This window comes from Schistocerca piceifrons, chromosome X (assembly GCF_021461385.2).
Source record: "Schistocerca piceifrons isolate TAMUIC-IGC-003096 chromosome X, iqSchPice1.1, whole genome shotgun sequence".
Classification (NCBI taxonomy): Eukaryota; Metazoa; Arthropoda; class Insecta; order Orthoptera; family Acrididae; genus Schistocerca; species Schistocerca piceifrons.
The window spans coordinates 311,770,218-311,790,609 of record NC_060149.1 but is presented as its reverse complement, the minus strand read 5'-3'; the positions used below and the strand labels follow the sequence as shown (position 1 = coordinate 311,790,609).

At 36.5% G+C, this 20,392-nt stretch overlaps 1 protein-coding gene across 5 annotated transcripts in view; it reads right to left on the bottom strand.

Annotated features, from left to right (window-relative positions):
- Nucleotides 1-247: 247 nt before the first annotated feature.
- The window catches only part of LOC124721997 (ras-related protein Rab-7L1-like), a 155,068-nt gene continuing 134,923 nt past the window's right edge, over nt 248-20,392 (bottom strand). For 2 of the 5 annotated variants that reach the window (XM_047247169.1, XM_047247173.1), the window contains exons 4-6: nt 11,221-11,342; nt 2,842-2,969; nt 248-2,749 (exon numbers count right to left, since the gene is read on the bottom strand). In XM_047247169.1, the coding sequence (XP_047103125.1) occupies nt 2,849-2,969; nt 11,221-11,342 (243 nt within the window). In that variant the 3' untranslated portion in view covers nt 248-2,749; nt 2,842-2,848. Of the gene's footprint in view, nt 2,773-2,841; nt 2,970-11,220; nt 11,343-20,392 lie in introns of all 5 variants that reach the window. The other 3 variants (XM_047247172.1, XM_047247171.1, XM_047247170.1) reach the window with 3 other exon arrangements.

Genomic DNA, 20,392 nt, shown 5'->3' with positions numbered 1-20,392 from the left:
CCACAAACCAAAAACAATATGTTGCCTCCTGGAGTAGCGTACAATTGAGAGAGCGAAGCAGTAAGAATACTTTATTTCTCGCTTTACAAATATTTGATAAACTTGAACGTGCATTACACAACAATTACACTGACCTGAATTCAAACTTCATTTTTATCAGAGTGAAGAACAAATTTACTTTTCTAACATGAGCAATTCAAAAATGTTCCTATAGGAATCTGACAGGTAAAAATTATTAACTCGGGTCTAAAATTTTCAATATTTTTATTAACAAAATATATATAAAGTATCTAAATCACAATACTCTGTAACAATGTAAACTGTTAAAAACATTAAAAATTAACAAGAGTATAAAATGCACAAAATTTTTCACAATTTTTTAAAAAGTGCCTTCAGATCTAAGCAACTAGCAAAGCATTAAATAGAGAGCTGTTTTCAGTGTCTCTGGTTTCAATCTACATAAATATGAATTCAGTAGAAAATGAAGACAATGGCATGTTAACCTGAAATACCACTATGTGCATTCTACCACAGTATAAAATTCTGTAAGAGACATTTACAAGCCATCTGTATAAAAAGATAATGTGCTATCACAGATTATTCAGAAATCACATGAGTGCTGAAGTGGCAAGTGTGTTTACACATTATTTGCAGAAATCCTGGGCTATGGTGATAGCATACACTTATATGAGAGAAAAAATGGGCATTGTTTTTCAATATAACACACTCCACTCTTGTTACAAAAATAAAATTACACAGACCAATGCAAATGATTTTATTAATGAAGAAACTTTTCTTGAGCTTGGTAGAGAAAAAAGATGAATATTTCCATTTATCATAAATCAAATGAAGTATTTACATGACAATAACAGATTTTTTAAAAATACACACAAAGATCAACAACCGATATAAATAAAATATATTGCATTAGTACAACAAATAATGAAGAACTGGTTAAATAATCTCAGTCCATAAAAAAGATATTAGAGTGTCACTAATGGAAATTTAGCTTAATTTCCTACAAATGTGGCTCAGAAAGAACATCTTGAATGCATAAACTCTCTTATTACTTGAACAAGATGAAAGTCAAAGAAAAATCAGATTTTTAAAAAGGGCCTGTAAATAATAGACTTAATATGTCTGAATGAAATTACCACTGTGTAATACCTATTACATTATGAAGATGGGTGCTTTTTTGCTGAAGTCAGTACCAACTCATCTGAAAATAATTGCTACCACCAAACATTTTAATGAAAGTTTAAAAAGATAATAATTCAATGTGTTTATGTTAAAGGTATTTTAAAGTACAAATGGAAGAACATTTTTATTCAAACCATGAAAAAACATGTTAATGCATTAATAAGATGTTAAGGGTTAATGATACACACACAGTGGTCGTTTATGTTATTGACAAATGACATAGGGGCACTAGGAAGTGGCAGCTAAAAATTGTTAAATGATGTGACCTGTCATTGGGCACCTCTAAGAGCAAGTAATAGAGAAACAAAGATAAATTAAGTTCTGTGTAAGATGCCATCATTTAACATATTGACTGGCATGAGGCCACAAGTGGCCATAGCACAGCCCCACACTTGACACCATGGTGTAATCTGGTGTGTGGCAGTAACATGTTATAACTGAATGGATATATTATGAAACTAGTAACAAAAGTGGGTGGTGGACAGGATCACCAATTTAAAGGTGTGTAACAAAGCCAGAAATATGGCAGAATAAATGCAGTTAGTCATGATAACCATCTATGCATTATTTTTTTGATAATAATTTTGCCATAATACTAATTTCTCATGTAGCTTTAAGGTTCTATAACTACATAACTTTCCAGCTGGTAGCTAAGGTTTTGTTGTGTCACTTTTACAGAAATAAAACATTATTCACACTTCAAATATAAGATACTATTAAAAGTAATTTCTTTGCCATTTTCTGCATTTATAAAATGCAAAGAAACCTCCACAAATCACAATTTTAATTAAAAAAATTAATGTTTTATTAGCTAATGCTTCCCAATTTAGAAGTTACAGAGGTAGTTGAGCAAGGCTGTATTTGCTTTTAATTTTATTTGTAACGTAATATTTCTGAGCAAAATTTAATTAGTCCCAATTACGGGTAACCCTTAAAATTCTTGCTTTTAAAATGCTGCACCAGAAATGAGTACAACAAATACACGATTTTGGCACAAGTAGTAGCTTAATTCTTAAAACACTGACACAGCTGCACATTGCTCCCAGAATTGAATAACTATTGATAACCACCCTTCCTACCATAACAGCAAGCAGCAATACGCTATGCAAAAAATGCTAACTGCCAATGATGACAGGTAGCTATATTTCTCAAAATATACTGTTCACACAACCAAAAATGTTCACATTAACAAAAGCTAATGTTTCAGCTGTGGAAAGATTATGTAATGTGGAGTATGGAATTGGATTTCATCAACTGAATGGGCATTTTATGCTCCAAAGCACAAGCAAGCGCGTGCCCACACACACAATACAACTGCTGTTCAGCATTTATTAACTAGCTCCTGCTAGATTAAATGCTTTGGGAACAACAGTGGCCATGGTCATGTACACTAAGGTATCATGACTACATGGCCCACCAAAATGCAGAAAGTTCTCAGCTGTTATGAACACCACGACAGTTTGAAGTAGACACAATCAGCTGCATCTGCTTCTTATGAATGGCGATTTTAAAAATTCATTTTCTTAAATACCTTGAACAAACTGGCCTCCTGTAAAGTAAAATGATATTACACTAATTAAACAGTCAAATATTTGTGTTGTTTAAATAATTTAATTGGATGTTGTTGTAAGCTTTACTTACTTACTTACTAACATGAACAACTTTTTGGTGGTTGTGGTACAGGCCCTGTCAACCGCAAACTTTCTGAAAGCACCGATGCAGCACTACCTGGCATTTCTTCTTGTCTCATAATGACATCAACCAAAAACCTAAAATTTAAAATAATAATAATAATAATAATAATAACAGCAGATTTACTACAGCAATGTTCATAGATACAGTTTTGAATATCAAATGCCCTATCACTTTAAGTTTATTTAGTAAGAGGTCATACACCAACAAACTTTTTCTTTTTTTTTTGGGTGTTGTGTGGGTGGGAGGATGCGTTGTACAATAATGTGAGACAAATATTGATTTGTGGAATAATTTTGTTTATAAAACATTTTAAAGTATCTGTATTAAGCGAGTTTCATTTAATAATAATAATAATAATAATAATAATCCAATTACACTATCAAACTACAGGAGTCATACCACACAATATCCACCTGTACATCAACGCAATATACAACTACATAAATCTGTAATTATTGATACATGTTCAATTACCCCAAAGTTCCTAAATGCAATGTAACATATACCATAGAGTTAAAAGGAAGTCACACTTGATCAAGGTCCGCATCACTTTCCATTTTTAACCAGACATAACGTCTGAGAAAGGATAGAAATAATAATAATAATAATAATAATAATAATAATAATAATAATAATAATAATAATGTCTAGTTTCATAGGGAGTCTACTGTTCTCACTGACTAAAAAATAAGAAGCTAAATTCAAACCTTACTGAACTGAACTTGAAGGTGATTCAAATTTACAAACGTGTATAATTAACCCCTCAATGTAAGTATGGCTACATTTGAATTCTGCTGCCCATTTCTTAATTGTTGAAATTGCAACCAAAGATGACAACACAAAAATGTGTGAATGTAAGATTGCATAATGGGCAGTTAGAGGTGTATAAAATGGCTGATCCCAAATGCATATCAGCACTTTTTACAAGAAAGTAACTGTAAAAAAACACTGTGATAGTCCAAGTGCCAAACTGGATCAATGCAAACCAAAATCAAACAAAAAATGAATTTCTCAGCATGTTTGGAGCATGTGGATGAAATTCACATCTACCACATAACACCAGAAAGAAAACCACAACCAAAGGAGGGGGTGGGAGGCAGTTGCTCGAATCACAAAGGCGAAGTCAATGTTTTCAGCTGGAACAGCTATGGTCAGATTTTTTTTAAAAAAATTTTTTTACAGCCTTCCAGAACTGCATTTCAGTGAAAACCACTCATTATGAAATTATTAGAAAATTTGTGTTGTCCTGAAAGGGACTATACCAAAATGAATGTGCACTTATTTCCTCTTCAGTCAGGATTCCTAACACCACATTCTTTTCAAAAATGATGTAATTAAAAACATCATGTGAATAACTTATGAATCAAATGTGACATACTGAAAGTATCCTATCACAACTACTTCAAACTAACTTGACCACAAACAGGTGAGTGAATCACACCACAGGACAATATTCTGGGACAAGCTGGATTAACTTACCATTGTAAGAGGATTTAAATGAAGACCCACACTGGCTGGTTGGTAAATTTCATTGACTACACAACCTCTCAATCATTTGCTCAACAAATGCACCTCAATAGCAAGTGCACAGCATACAGTAGAATAACATCCTGTGCCAAATGGTATGAACAGCAGCAAAGAGAGAGAGCTAGAATTTAGCCCAGAGAGAAACCATTATCTTGCTCCTAACAGTATGAAAGTACATCACTTTTAATATTTTAAAATTTGCTGTGCAAGGAAAGGCACTACTGAGATATACCTGGAAACCACACTTGTCGAATTGTACAAGAGAAATATTTTCATCACCACCAATTGGAGGTGTAATAATGAGTCCTCAACAGATTGTTCATTAACACCTTTGAATGAGCTTTTAGTGAATTCAACAAAGAACCTTTCCTCACAAGCTATATCAGTGTGACTATAACTTATGAGTGTACAGCCTTCCATCCTCTTCCATCACTAATATCTGGAAATGCCACCTGCAAATAGAACAAGGACAAACTGAACCTATATGTTCTGAGCTGACCCCCTTTCCACTATCACAAATGTCAATGTCAACTGTTTCTATTGTTTTCTGAGGTTGGGGTAGTTCCTCCACAGCATTCTCTTTTAATGTTGGGACGCTAAGAGTCGCAGAACAATTATGATCTGTGAAATTTCTCTCCTGTTTTACCTTTCGGAATGAAACTACTGTTTACGTGTCTCGCATAAAAATTCTTGGTCTCTTCAGGTTTGCCACTGAATTCTAAAATCAACACAACTCAATATTTTGGCACATTATCTGTCCCTAATCATTTATAGGTCCCTGTACCTTACACAAGGCACGTGCTGCCCACCTCAGGTGCCACCCCCAAGACCGAGCTTGTGGTGCGACCCATAGCACCCTTTGTGTCTACCAATTAAGTTGCCTGCCAACCTGATTGTAAATGCTTCCTCATAAGCACTAGTGAAAAAAATGTACTGGCGAGTATTAGGGTCTCATCAAATTTCATCCCGTGTCCTTCATTTAAAAAATGTTGTGTTATCACCAGTTTTTCAAGCTGTTGTAGCCTCATGTTATGGTGACATTCCAGTTGCCTGTCCTGAACTGTGCGAATCACCCAGCTGATGTAAGCCTTTCCATACTGACATGGAATTTTGTATATGCCAGGCTTCCTAAGTCCCAAACCAAATAGTGCCTTAATCTTGGCACAAGAATGGAATGCACGCAATGTCAAATCTCCTTAAAATCATTCCAATCTTAGAGAACATGCTCATCAGTTTATTATAGAGATTGAAAGTGACAGGGAACATCAATTTTTGGACATAATGGTTAACAAAAAACGTAGTAGTACTCTGGGACAGTATTCATCGAAAACCAGCCCAAAGTGACATATCTGCAAGAATTGAGTTGTCAAAGCAGTGACATCCTTAGGACTCTGTTGCACAGAGCATATGCTATTTCTGATGCAGATAGTCTAAGGCAGGAACTTGCACACTCAGCAACAACGTTTAAGGAAAACAGTAACTCAGAGATGCAGATTCGTCAGACTATGAGTAGGACCACCCCTGATGGTTCATAGTTCTGCATCCTTTATTCCTTACAGTGGTAGCATATCCTTTAAGATTGGAAGAATTTGAAGGTGAATTGACATAAAGAGTGTGTTTCATCCACCTGAAAAATTAGAGCACTACTCAGCTCTATCAAGGACTGTTTGGGACTTGGGAAGACTGGCATATACAAATTTCCATGTCACTGTGGAAAGGCTTAGATCGACCAGTCGAGAAGCACAGTCCAGGACAGGTGTGTGGAACAGCACTGTCACATGAGGCTACAATGGCCTGAAATATTTGCAGCAGTGGAACATGGTTTTAACAAGGGAGACGGGATGAAATTGACGATATTCTGATAGTTGCTAGTATAGCTGGTATTTTGAAACACTGTTCATAAGGAGGTAGTTGAAATTAAACTGATAGACCATTCAATTAGCAGAGACAATGGTTTCCCTCTTACCTGGACATGCACTATTTTACATTGAAACACAACATCAGTTTCAGTGGACACAGAATCTTTCCTGAAGGTGACAGACAGATTGCTAAAATATTGAGTCATGATGATTTTAGAATCCTGCAGAAAACCTGGAGGACGCTACTTGCATGTGACTCCTCACTGCATAAGAATGAGATTGAACAACCAACATGCAAGACATTGACATGTTGATTAAGCGGGTTTCTGCTGGTTATTAGTGTCTTTCCTGCACGACATTTCAACTACGTGACTTACAGTCTTCTTCAGGTGCCGATTCCATGACAACGCCTTGCTGGGGAAGCTTGAAGAAATGCAACACATTAATTTTTTCAGTAGTGTAGTAGTAGTAGTAGTAGTAGTAGTAGCCGCCATCATCATCGTCATCAGTTCAAAACTCGTTCAATTCGGCTTTGCAAACGAACATGCACCTGCGTGCGCTTGTGATCAATTTTGTAACAGTGCTTTGAAGCATGGTGGACACACCCAATGCATGAATTGTTCAGAATCCATTCTGTATGGTTGTTTTCTTAGCAATAGAGATGAAGAAATCTATACTATAATTTTTGTTCCATTATTGAGCAAAAGAACAGTTGATAGAGATGGAAAAGCACACTGAATTTATCAATGAAGAGTGGAATGGGAAACTTTCCAAGTGTAATTTTCGCACAAAATGCATTTTCAGTGCTATTTTGTTCTTGGTACTCTATTGCATGTCCCTAGACTTCATCTAGGTGCCAAACATGTAGAAAGTTTTTCAAACATGCATTAGTAGATGGTGCAAGGCCTCTGTGCCAAATTCTGCTTCCCTCTGGAGTCCCAAGATTTAACCCTTTGCCTGATGCAGCTGCATGTCCAGATGGCTGTGTCGAACACGTGCTTGAGATTGCCTAATCCGTTTACCTGCGAAAACAACCATCTCCGCGGACTGCTGTCTGTGCCTGAGGTCTTCATTTGGCCAACTTCGCCCTGTGCTGAAGTATTTCTGGAGCCAGGGTGGTCGTGAATGTCTGGCAGTCTGAGTGTGATCACCAATGTTACAAATAAACACAATGTATCTGGATACTTATTCCACAGCTTTGAATCTGGAGATGAATGGCTCGACAGACAAAGTTATTGGACATACTGATAACTATCAACTTTTTATACATAACTTATGATGAAATGCTAGAGGATCCGTAATGATCAAATGTTGACATTCATCTGAGCGCAATAATTCGCTTGCAAACAATTGTCGAGGGAAGCATGTGCATGCCGAGATACACTTTCGAAACTAATCACTATATTTTGAGACATTAACCCATTAACCCAATAAATTATTCCCAGGGAAACTTCAAAATCAAAAAGTCAAAGTCTCTGAATTCTTTTTATATGGGACGCAACTGTTATTACACAGTAGAAATAAACAATGATGTACAGCTTTATTTGAAGAATTCGATAAGGGATAATTAGAGTTTCTACACTACCTATTTAAATGTCAGAAACTTAACTAAAAAAATGGCTTAACCAATTTGGATGATTTTTTCTTTTTTTTTGCATTCTTAATTGTTAAGGCAAGGTTTTAATAATAGAAAAAATTGGAAAATTCTAGAAATACTGAAAGAGCTTTTTTCTATTTGATTTTCATGATTTTTGTTATTCACAATTGAAATGATCAATATGAATAATTCTTTTCTTGTTTTGTTCATTATAGTCTTGTGCTTCAGGCATTAAATCTGTGTTTATCAGTCCATCCTTCTTAGTCATTTGGACAGACAAGGCAAAGTTAAAAATATTCTTTTATTTTTGTACTTAATTTTCATTTTTTTTTAAATTTTTAAATAATTTTTCCATCTTCCAGGTATTGCTCCTTGAATAAAATTAGTTCTTTGTTTAATATGTTTTGAAACATGGTACAACATACAAGGGTATGTTGCATGTTTTGCATTCATATTTCGTTTGCTGATGCACATTCTGTTTCGAGCACCCAGCACATCTATGCCATAGTCCACATTTCTTGGACTGGTCACTTGGAACAACATTTGGAAAGTGTCTTTCAGTAAAGCACAGAGGATTCTTGTCATCAGAGCTTCTTCCTTTTATATCTGTTCTCTGTTCTGTAGCAAATTTTTCCACAAGTTCTCATACCAGACATAAATGAAAATCTGCTAATGGTATTTTTCTCCCTGTCACCAATCTGTGAAGAGTGCGAGCATTCAAAACACAAAAGTCCACAACATATGGGGGGGGGGGGGGGGGGGGGGGGGAGAGAGAACTTTTGCACCATTTAACAGATTTACACACGGATCAAACTGAGCTTAATAGCATGTCAGAGTGGTCCAATGCACCCATATTTTCATTTTAGCCGACAACACATTGCAGTTTCATTAATTTCTTGCCAGTCTTCCTGCTTGACTTTCCCATGTCATGCATTTCTGTAGTGTTACAGGCAGTCAGCATCAACACTCCTCTCTTGTCACACCACTTTATGGCAAGCATTGTCTCAGTTGACATAAATTCAACTTTTCCTCATTTCAATTTCTTCTGCAGCTTCACCAAATTGCGGCTGTTGCTACATACAGTACTGCATGCTGCTGTTCTGTGGCTGTGAAGTCAGAGGAACAAGTCTGGACTTTTATACAACTTGTCAACATACAGGCTATGTCCATATTCACAGTATGCCTTCATTAATGTTGCCACTATATCCCAGATTTCTCTAAACTGTGGACTTAATTTCTGTTGTTTGTGTGTGTATACAATGAAATCCAAGATGTATCCAGTTTTACAGTTGCACAACACAAATGTCTTGATTCCAAATCTACTTCTTTTCAAAGGAATGAATTGTTTAAAAGATAAGCGACCTTTGAGCAATAATAGGCTTTTATCAAAAATACACTGTCATCTCCACAATTGGCAGAGTTGTCAAAATATGCAACATTCTCAAAAGTAACATAAAACGGTCATGGGACATAATGTTGCCAAAAACTGGAATGCTCAGTAGTACACTTCTGTACCAATATCCCCTTATTCTCAACTATTTAACACGGGCCATGAGAAGCCAAGTACCAATGAAGCAGTACAGTTCCTCAAGACCAGTATCCTCCCAGGTGGACTGGTGAACTGATTCAGACATATCTGCCATGCTGAAAGTGTAAAATCAGTTCGTTTCAAGTGCTATAAATTTCCATCAGATTTTCTGATTGAAATAGCACAAAGAAGGATAGAATGCTTGAATCAGGCACTAGTTGGCAACTATGTCCTGAAGATGAGTCATCAAATGCATGCAGTGCTGGACTGAAATCATGGTTTTCCCATTCAAATTTGTTACTAAGGCTTGGACTTTTACAGACTGATTCGTCTTCACTTTAATAATCTAAAGAACAACTATCTTGGCGAGCTCTATTAGGTGTAGTATGTGGATGCATAGTATTACGAGATTCTTCAGAATAATAACAATAATAACCACAACCACAACCACAACCACCACCACCACCACCACCACCACCACCACCACCAAAGATGCCTCGCTCACTGCCACTGTCGCTGTCACTCCTTGTGAGTATCTCCAGTATCTCTTCATCAGTGGAACTACACTGATGCGCCATTTGTTTGTGGAACTCAAAGGTGATATATAGCACTCTAAAAATCCTGATGAATAGGAAGAAAGCTAAATGACACCACAGAAACAGAATGCAGATAATGACACGAACCATCTAGCATGAATGCCTAACAGCAACTGTTAAGTCTGTCAGAAATACTGCTGACACGCTATAGATGTCCGCAGGAGCATAAGTAGTGGAACCGGCTGATGGTAAAATCCGTAATTAGGACTCGGCTACAGTCCAGGTGAATGCTGGCTGTAGCGCCCATGAGAAATACCAGAGCAGCAGCTAACGAGGTCCGCAGCCCCTGAAGAAAGGTGATGCAATTTATTTACACAAACAGTGCCGTTACCAGTTTTCAACCAACAGGTTGAAAGCAGTAATATTGCTACTGTGTAAATAAATAGCATTAACACTGGCTGGTTACTGCTTTCTTCTTTGTAAGCATCAACTTACGAACATTTTCTTACCATCATTACAACCAGTCAGTTTCCAAGTATGGCAACAGAGAAAAACAAATACTTTAATAAGAAAATTTTCTTTTGTCTCATTTTTTGCAGTGACATGGTGAGTAGCACAATTCTGTGGTATGAGAATACCTTCCCAATTTTTTGGATACAAATTAATTATGTACCAACAGAGAAACATTGTCTCTTCCTTCTCCAGACAAGTGTCAGATTTGACACTTTGAACGTTCTCCATTTTCACTCTTCATATGTTCAGTAAGCCATACTAACGGACCTAGAAGTGTGAATCAGATAACTGTGATACTGGAACAGAGTGAAAGTTGTGGAGGGTGAGAAGGGGGAAAACAATAACCACCACATTTACACGGCCTGTACTTTTCCACCTAGTATCCACACAGTCTCTGGCTTTGTCAGAGAATGGGAACAGAATCAACAACACATTACTTCAGTCTACATTTACAGTATCGCAGGGAAAACTCAAAGAGGGACCTAAGCAGGATGCAACCTGGTGCAGTGACTGGACCACACACATCACACAATTCATTAGTATTTCGGAACCCTTCAGGATCACAACAAAACCTCTGCACGGACCACATGGCATTCACTCCTAAACCTGCCTGGAAACCACTGAATTTCACAACGGGTAAAGGTCAAATGATAGCAGACATATTCAGCACGCATAATAGTGTCCTTGGCTGTGACTCAAATACATGGAGAGAGAGTTAAAAAAGCTAACAGGATCCTTATAGTTAGTATGCCTAGTTATGCTTACTTCATCGAATCATTCACCATGAGACCTTCTTTGGCAGAAGTTTCTGTCCAACCAATGAAATTGTGCTCCTTGTAAAACGATTCTATTTCCATTTGCTCAACTTGGCGATGTGGTAAATCACACTGTAAAAAAAAAAAAAGAAGAATGAAAGAAATGTGAAATATATAATATGGTTTTCATAAATGCTAGAGACCAGACCACAAATAGGTCAATAGTTGCATCTACCACAGACAGAATCTTGGCAGACATTTGTGGGCAGCAAATTGGACACATTTAAGGACAACAGAACAGAAAAATAAAGTTTCACAATTTTCAAATTACAAGATTAAGATCTTATGATCTGTCTGAAACACTGCTTTTCAAATTTTGTGAAATTTAAACCAATTGTTTGCCTTGTCTGGAAAACAAGGTGAAGGAATGGCTCTACCCCACATGCTAGGCATTAACATCTAACACACTCATTCTACAAGACAGACCCTTGCACAAATTCGAAATTGTCAAATTATTTTGACCTTATTAAAAAGTATTTGATGATGGGAAACAATCTTACAGAAAGCAGTTGCACGAGAAACTGCCAAAATCTTCCACATATGTAACAATTTATTCAAGAACTGATGGAACACCACACCAAACAATAATTAACACATCTCTAGCAAGGATAATTTCCTTACTTAACTTATTGTCTTATAGAACTACACGCCATGTGTTCATTAAAATATGTTCAATTTAATGCAGGAAGCTTCATATGAAGGTATGTTTGTGCAGTACTGATGATATGAAAGTAGCAGCAGAATTCACATCTCCTGCATCTGCTCCTCTTAAAGACACCCTTGGCCTTTCAAACAGGATTTTTGCATCTATCCATACAATGTTTGCAGTCTGCTGTGTGTGCCTCTTATTTAATGCTCTCAAGCAAATTCTGGAGTGAATCATTTAGCATTCTGGTCTTTCCAGCAGGTACTCTTGATAAGTTTAAATTTCTTGGTTTGTTAATGCAGTTGCATCTAAAGGACCGCAGTGTTCACTTGCGCTGCAGCTGATGAAGGGACAGCTGTTGTGTCAGTAATAACGTACAAGTCCTGTTACTGCTGGAGTGTGGAATCTATTTCCCACCATGTTTCGAGCGTTCATTGTCCACTAAAAATGTATGCTGGTTTTGAATGTTCGCTGTCTACAGGGTGTCCAGAAAAGGGCTCCCCGACTTCAAAATTAAATATCTCGAAAACAAAGATCGATACAGGAATGCAGTAAACGGTATGTTTATTGTGAAAGCTGTAAGAAGTTTATACAGCAGTTTGAAATAATAGTTACAAAAGCTGCTAACAGATGGCGCTGTACGCTGTACAGCACATATCAGCATACATAAGTGAAATAATCGTACGAAAACAATCGTTGCAAACAATCACATCACAATGTTTTCAAAATGTTCACCATTGGCACTACACAGGTGGCGCAAACGAAAAATGAAATTCGCCATCACATTTCGTAGTGTCTCTACCGAAATGGATTCACATGCCACAGAGATCTCCGATTCAAGCTCGTCCAGCATGGCGGAATGCTTCGGGTAGACCATGTCTTTCACTGTGCCCCACAAAAAAAAGTCACAGGGAGTCAAATCCGGCGAATATGGAGGCCAATCCCTGCCTGCACCAGTAAATTTGGGATATTCCAAAGCGATGACTCGATTTCCGAAGTATTCCTCAAGAAAGCGAAACACTTGTTTGGTCCGATGTGGTCAGGCTCCATCTTGCATAAACCATTCAGTACCTAATCGATCCTCTAACGTTTGCTGTGTGGCAACAAATTGTTCCAAAGTTGCAATGTAACTTGCACCAGTGACAGTTTCTCGAATGAAAAAAGGGCCAATAATGCCTCTGCTGCATACTGCAGCCCACACAGTAACTTTAGAAGAATACAGGGGTTTCGCTTCACACCAATATGGCTTTTCGGAACCCCAAACTCACCAGTTCTGCTTATTCATCTGTAAACCAGATGCAGCCAACATCAAATCCTTCACTATCAATCATTGTGAGCATCTGATTAGCAAAGGCAACCCTTTGTTGCACAGCTCATACGGGTATGGCCTGGTGCGTTTGAATTTTGAATGGAAACGTGTGTAGGCTCTTTCTCAGTATTTTCTGCGTGCTGTAACGCTTCAAACCAGTCTCAGATGCAATTCTATGGACGGATGACATTGGATTTCGCTGAATAATTCCAGAAACTGTGGCGATATTTTCAGGCGTAACTGCGGTTTGCTTGCGACCAACATGCCCCACTAGATCATCAGTTACGCTGCCTGTTCGTTAAAATGTTGCGAAGAGCGTACGAATGATTTTCGCATCGGGTCCTTTTGGAACATTAAATCGTGCTTGAAAACTTCGCCTTGTTGCCGTAGGGCTCTCTTCTAACCTGTGGTACTCTAGCACCAGAAAAACGCGTTGTTCAATGGAGTACATGGTTTTAATCTCTTCCTTCAGTACGCTAACCTCATTTCACGTTTCAATAGTGGAACTGATCGCTCTGGGCTTCGTATCACTATTTATACTAGGCATTACGTATGGCGATTACAGCGCCATCTGTTAGCAGCTTTTGTAACTATTATTTCAAACTGCTGTATAAACTTCTTACAGCTTTCACAATAAACATACCGTTTACTGCATTCCTCTAACGATCATTGTTTTCGAGATATTTAATTTTGAAATCAGGGAGTCCTTTTCTGGACACCCTGTATGTGCATCCAAAATGGAGTTACAAATTCCTTCAATCACCAAACAAAACACAGATGTTTATAGCACAGTATTGCACTGCCATTAAATAAATGCAACAGGTAGTAGTTATACATAAATCAGCAATCTGACAATTTCATGCGAATACAGTAGAGTCAAGTTGCAACTTGTGTTCTTGGACTGAGCAAGACAGTATTTCAAGATTGAAGCTGATCAAAATCTGTGAAATTCTCTTGAATGTGATGCTGCACTAAAGATCTTTATAAATCCGCACTTTTTGTTTTGTTTTCATGTTAATGATTAATGCAAAAGAATAGAAATTTAGCAGAATCCTCTAATCACAACTTTGACAAACTTATTACATACACACATTTGCTAGTATGTATGCACACTATTGTTCATTAGAACTTTCTATCTGAAGATGACAGGGATTAACTGAAGCGTTCAATACTGCTTAGCCAATTCACAGCCAAACTGTCACCTGCCAACCTAATGTGGACCCCGGGCTATGCTGAAGATCAGTGTCACCACAACCTACATTTCAAAAAGTTAAAAAGACATGAAATTGCATAATCATTCTGTTCTCTTTTTGTTTGCATATGTATGATGTCACACCCCACATTACTGTACAGGGTGTATCAAAAAGAATCATCCAATAAAAATAAAATAAAAATCACTCTAAGATGTGTGCGATGAACGTACTGTTGGGAAGAGCAAACTCTCGAGTTTTACGTGGTTCCTGCCAGGTAGGAGCAGTGTGTACCCACTTCACTTCAAGTAAAAATGGTGTTGAGACAACAGAAAGGGTTTTGTGCTCCACATTTTGTGCAGTGCAGATCAGTAATAACTGTTCAGCATGACATTCGTACTAGATACGGTGTGGATCCTCCTACAGCACAGAGCATTAGACGATGGCATGAAAAATTTTGAGAAACACATTGTTTATGTAAAGGAAAATCGCCGGGCCGTCCCCGAGTGGCTGACACAGATGTTGAACCATTCTCCACAGTTTCACAAGGAGTCCATAAAAATCCATTCACCGTGCAGCTCGACAGCTCAACAAGCCCCTGATGTGCATGTCTCGCGTGTTGCGTCGACGTTTACACGTGAAACCATACAAAATCCAGTTACTGCAAGCTCCTCATTAAGGTGACCACAACATGCAGAGTTCTGGAATTTTGTTCTTGGCAAAATTGAGGACGACAGTTTTCTTCCACACTTAGTGTTTAGGGACAGGGCAACATTCCATTGAAATAGAAAGGTGAACTGTCAATGTGAGAATATCGGGTACGGAACAATCACATGGAGTTGTACAACATGAGAGGGACTCTCCAAAATTTAATACGTTTCATGCAGTTTTATGAGAAAAGGTGTATGGTCCATTTTTCTTTGCTGAGAACACTGTTACAGGAAGCACATATCTCGATATGCTTGAGAACTTTCTTTTCCCACAATTGGAGACTGATTCAAACTATTTTGTTTACTAACAGGATGGGGTACCGCACCACTGGCACCTGGAAGAGTGGGAATTTTTAAAGCAAAGGATTATTGAATGATGGATCAGTCGCACTGGACAAAATGATTCAGCCTTACATTACTGGTCTCCAAGGTCACCGGACCTGACTGTATGCGATTGCTTCTTGTAGGGATTTATGAAAGACTGTTTGTTTATATGCTTCTGTTACCAACAACAATGAAAGACCTGAGACACTGCATAACAGCAGCTGTGGAAGGTGTAACTCAAGACATGCTCGCTGCAGCATGGGAATAATCTGAATACAGCACTGACATATGCCATGCATCTTGAGGGGGGGCCTACTGAACACCAATGAAAATGTATGAGAAAAAACTTTTCGAGTTTCCCGTTCATCGTAAAACAAAATTCATTGTATATGTTTATTAGTTTCAGAAATATAGACTCTGGTCAATCCATACCAAGTGGTCCAGCACTGGTTGCTTGACCATCTCAGAAAAATTTTATATTTGCTAGGTGAATTCCCCAATGTTTAGTAGTCCCAAAACTATTTTTTAAAACATTTATTGTTTATTATTTTGAAATGGTGGCCATATTTGTTCCAGGCCGCATGCGTTTCTTCGTATTTGCAAGCATCTACATTTTTTACGATTATTCAGTAGTGGATTGTCCTAAGCATTTCAGATAAAATGCATTTAGTTCAACACACTCTGAGCTACAAATTAACATCATTATCACTTAGCTGAATGTATTCTTTAATATATTTTTAATAGTTCAAAGTTATCAGCCATGAATTAAAAATACTCACTTTTTGAACAGTAGTTTTCCAAAGAAAGATTAATTTCTCAGCTTCAATATTTTTTCTGCTGTTACACTGTATAGTACAGTTACTTTTTATAGAGTATCAAAGGTGGAGCTTACACTTAAAAAAATACATTTTAAAAAATTGATTTTTTTTTTTAATTTTTCCATTTTGTGGCCTGCAATATCTTTGTTGGGGGACCAAATAAAAATCTGCAAATTTCACAGTTAATAGACCTTTATGATATCAGAAGTCAGTATAAATTTCAACTTTGAGATTCAACTGGAAGTTATGGGAAAAAGATAAACACGAGTCAAAAATACATTTTTTAACATCTGCAATATCTGGTAGGCTAATCAAATGAAGTATACCAATTGCATAATATAACACCACATTACACTAGCTAATGATTATTTGTCAAAACAATGCTGTGGTAATTGTTTCAGCAGGCTAACAATTGCATCTTGAATCCTATACAAGTCTGGCTCTTGTCGTCCCCCTTACACCAACAATTGTCTACTCACACTTATTTAGCTAGAAGTTCTTGCAAGTGTGCAGTTGAAAAATGGTGTCTCAGTGTTCTGTTGGTGGTGTTATTAATGAAGCATGTCATAAAAGTGTGTATGAAAGGCATCATAAAGACATTACTTGAATCAAAGATTACGGTTGTTTTACTTACGAGTCAGCCCAGATATCAAATCAACATGCAAGTACCATGAAATGAAATACTTAAAAAAATTTCATCACCTTTTTGGTCAGTCTTGCATGGACTCTTTTGAGAAACATAAGAAACCTATAACAAAAGGTCTGTGAGAAATAACATTTGATCATCATTCTAAAAATAAAAGCCCTTTTGTCAACCTCATACCAGGAAAATCATTGTGTCCAACACGTTATTCTAAGATATTTGTAATTCACAAGAGAAAGAATAGTGAAACCTCAGATACAGAATTTTGTGACTTATCAGCAAGCATTAAAAAAGTACATATTGCTTGTGAAATCCTGGGTGTATCGCCTGCAACTAAAATTAGAAAACTAAGTCAAGATAAAAGACCAAGTGCCTTGATTACAAAAATTGAGAAAGTGGCAGTTACATTCAAAAAGAATTTGGAAGTTTCATTTCAAAACACAAATTGTACTAAAACAGATGGAAGTTCTGAAACTTCACCAACCGAATATGATGATTAGATAGGAAAACTAAAAACTAAGTGCAGTACTTCAAACAAAGAGGATAAAATTATCAGTTTACCGCTGAATTCTTGGAGTCAACAAACATTAGTGACGAATTTAATGTGTCACAACGTCTTGTTAAGTTAACAAGGCAATTAGTAAAAGAACAGAGAATTTTACCAGCATTACAAAAAGAAAAGTGCATCTACTTTGGTAGATGAAAACACAGTCAATAAAGTTATTAAGTATTATGACGGATGACAATAACAGTCGTTTGATGTCTGGCAAAAAAAAGACTGTGTTTCTGTGAAAGAAAATGGTTCTAAGATTCAAAGACAAAAAAGGTTAATATTGTGTAATTTAAGTGAACTATTCACCGAATTTAAAAAAGAAAATCCTGACATTAAAATTGGAAGATCAAAATTTTGCGAGTTGAGACCAAGATGGTGCATTGTTGCAGGAGCATCTGGCACCCATAATGTTTGTATTTTATTATCAGAATGTAAAGTTTATGATAGATGGAGCCAATCTTAGAGTGGACTATAAAGATCTTCTGGAAGTTATGGTATGCAATATTGACAGTTACAATTGTATGATCACGGGAAAATGTGAAGATTGTCCAGGCAAACAAGCCTTACTTGACACGTTTGAAGAATCCGAAGAAGACGATTTGATGCCTGACAATATGAAATACAAACAATGGCTCACACAAGACAGAACTGAAATGGTGACAGTCATAAAATCATGAGAAAAGTTTTCTGAAGTGTTGGTGGCTAACCTTGAAAATCTGAAAATGCACCATTTTATTGCACAAGCTCAAAGTAAATTTTCAAAAGACAAAAAGCGAACCTTGGCAGCTGATGAATGCTTAGTTCTTGCTGACTTTTAGGAAAATTATTCCTTTGTTGTTCAAGATGAAGTACAAGGGCACCACTGGGTAAACATTTGTATTCTATTATAAAGATGAAGATAAACTAATGAGCCACAGCTTTTGTGTCATAAGTGACTACCTTGAACACAACACTACAGTAGTGCACATTTTTCAACTAAAATTAACACACTACATTAAACAGCACCACCATTAAAAAACTGATTTACTTTTTGGGTGGGGCAGCAAGTCAATATGAAAACAACAAAAAAATTATTAACATCTCCTTTCATAAAAGAGATTTTGGGTTTGATGTAGAATGGCACTTTTTCGCTTCATGCGATTGGAAGAATGCTTGTGATGGTGTTGGTAGTACAACAAAGCAAGCTGTCACAAAAGCAAGTCTGCAGCGGACCAATGACAATCATATCATAACACATCAAGAAATGTTTGAATTCTGTAAAAAACACATCAAAGGAATTACATATGTTTTTGTACAATGTGAGGAAATAAAAGAAGTCTATGACAGTGTCTTGAAGGAAAGGTACAACACCTGTCAGAAGATTAAAGGCACTCTATCTTTTCATTGTTTTGTACTCCATTCATACAACTTACTGAAGTGTAAGATCACATGAACTTCACCTGACAGTGAAATTCATCAGTGTGGAAAACTTGAACAACTGGTTCTTCAACATAAAGAGATAGTGGCTTGTGTTTACGATGAACAGTGGTGGATTGACGAAGTTTATAATATTGACTGTCAAAACCGAGATGTACATGTTGTATTTTATCACCCTCCAGGACCAAGTATATCTTTTTAAAAATTTGAGAAGGGTCTAGTTTGGATGCCACTTAAAAATGTACTAAGGAAGCTGTCTCCGATGGAATTTACAACTGTGACTGGGCGAACTTATAATCTAACACCCAAACTGAGTGAACAAATTTCTCAAATGTTCAATGAGCGATGTACTGCAAACAAATAACAAGAGAACAATATAATGTAATTAGTAGTCTTATTTTAAATTAAAAAAGTAAGTAATTGTAGATATGATTAAATTATATAGTATAACTGATATTTTATTCCATACGCCTAGATATTGCAGATGTTAAAAAACATATTTTTGAATCGTGTTTGTAATTTTTCCCATAACTTCCAATTGAACCTCAAAGTTGAAATTTATGCTGAAGTTTGATATCATAAAGGTCTATTAACTGTGAAATTTTCAAATTTTTATCTGGTCCCCCAACAAAGATAATTGCAGGCCACAAAATGGAAAAATTAAAAATCCATTTTTTAAAATAGTGTATTTCTTAAGTGTAAGCTGCACACCATTGATACTCTATAAAAAGTAACTATATTATATAGTGTAATAGCAGAAAGAAAAATATTAAAGCTGAGAAATTAATCTTTCCTTGGAAAACTACTGTTCAAAAATTGAGTTTTTTTAAATTTGTGGCTGATAACTTTGAACTATTAAAAATATACTAAATAATACATTCAGCTAAGTGATAACAATGTTAATTTGTAGCCCAGAGTGTGTTGAACTAAATGCATTTTATCTGAAAGGCTTAGGACAATCCACTACAGAATAATTGTAAAAAATGTAGATGCTTGCAAATACAAAAAAATGCATACGGCCTCGAACAAATATGGCCGCCATTTCAAAATAATAAACAATAAATGTTTTTTAAAAAAATGTTTTTGTGACTACTAAACATTGGGGAATTTACTCAGAAAATATAAAATTTTTCTGAGATGGTCAAGCAACCAATTATTTTTTTTCCTGGACCACTTGGTATGGATTTACCCACATGCCAAATCAGATGATTTTTCTTGATACACCCTGTATTATGGGACAAAGCCAACATCTGATGTCCATAGGTTCAGTTGACCCAATGGCAGCATAGTCTACTACAGCTATTTGATTTGTCACCAACTGTATAGGCTACCTACTCATCATCCAAGATTCCAGAAAATGGTCCATTCTCACAACTATTGAACTGCCATGGAATGTCTTTCTGTTTATCAAGCAATTCTTTTACACTTATGCTTCAATTCTAACACAATGTTGTCATGCTCACTGACCATAACCAGATGGTGCTGCTTCAACATGAACACCGTTTGCAATAAT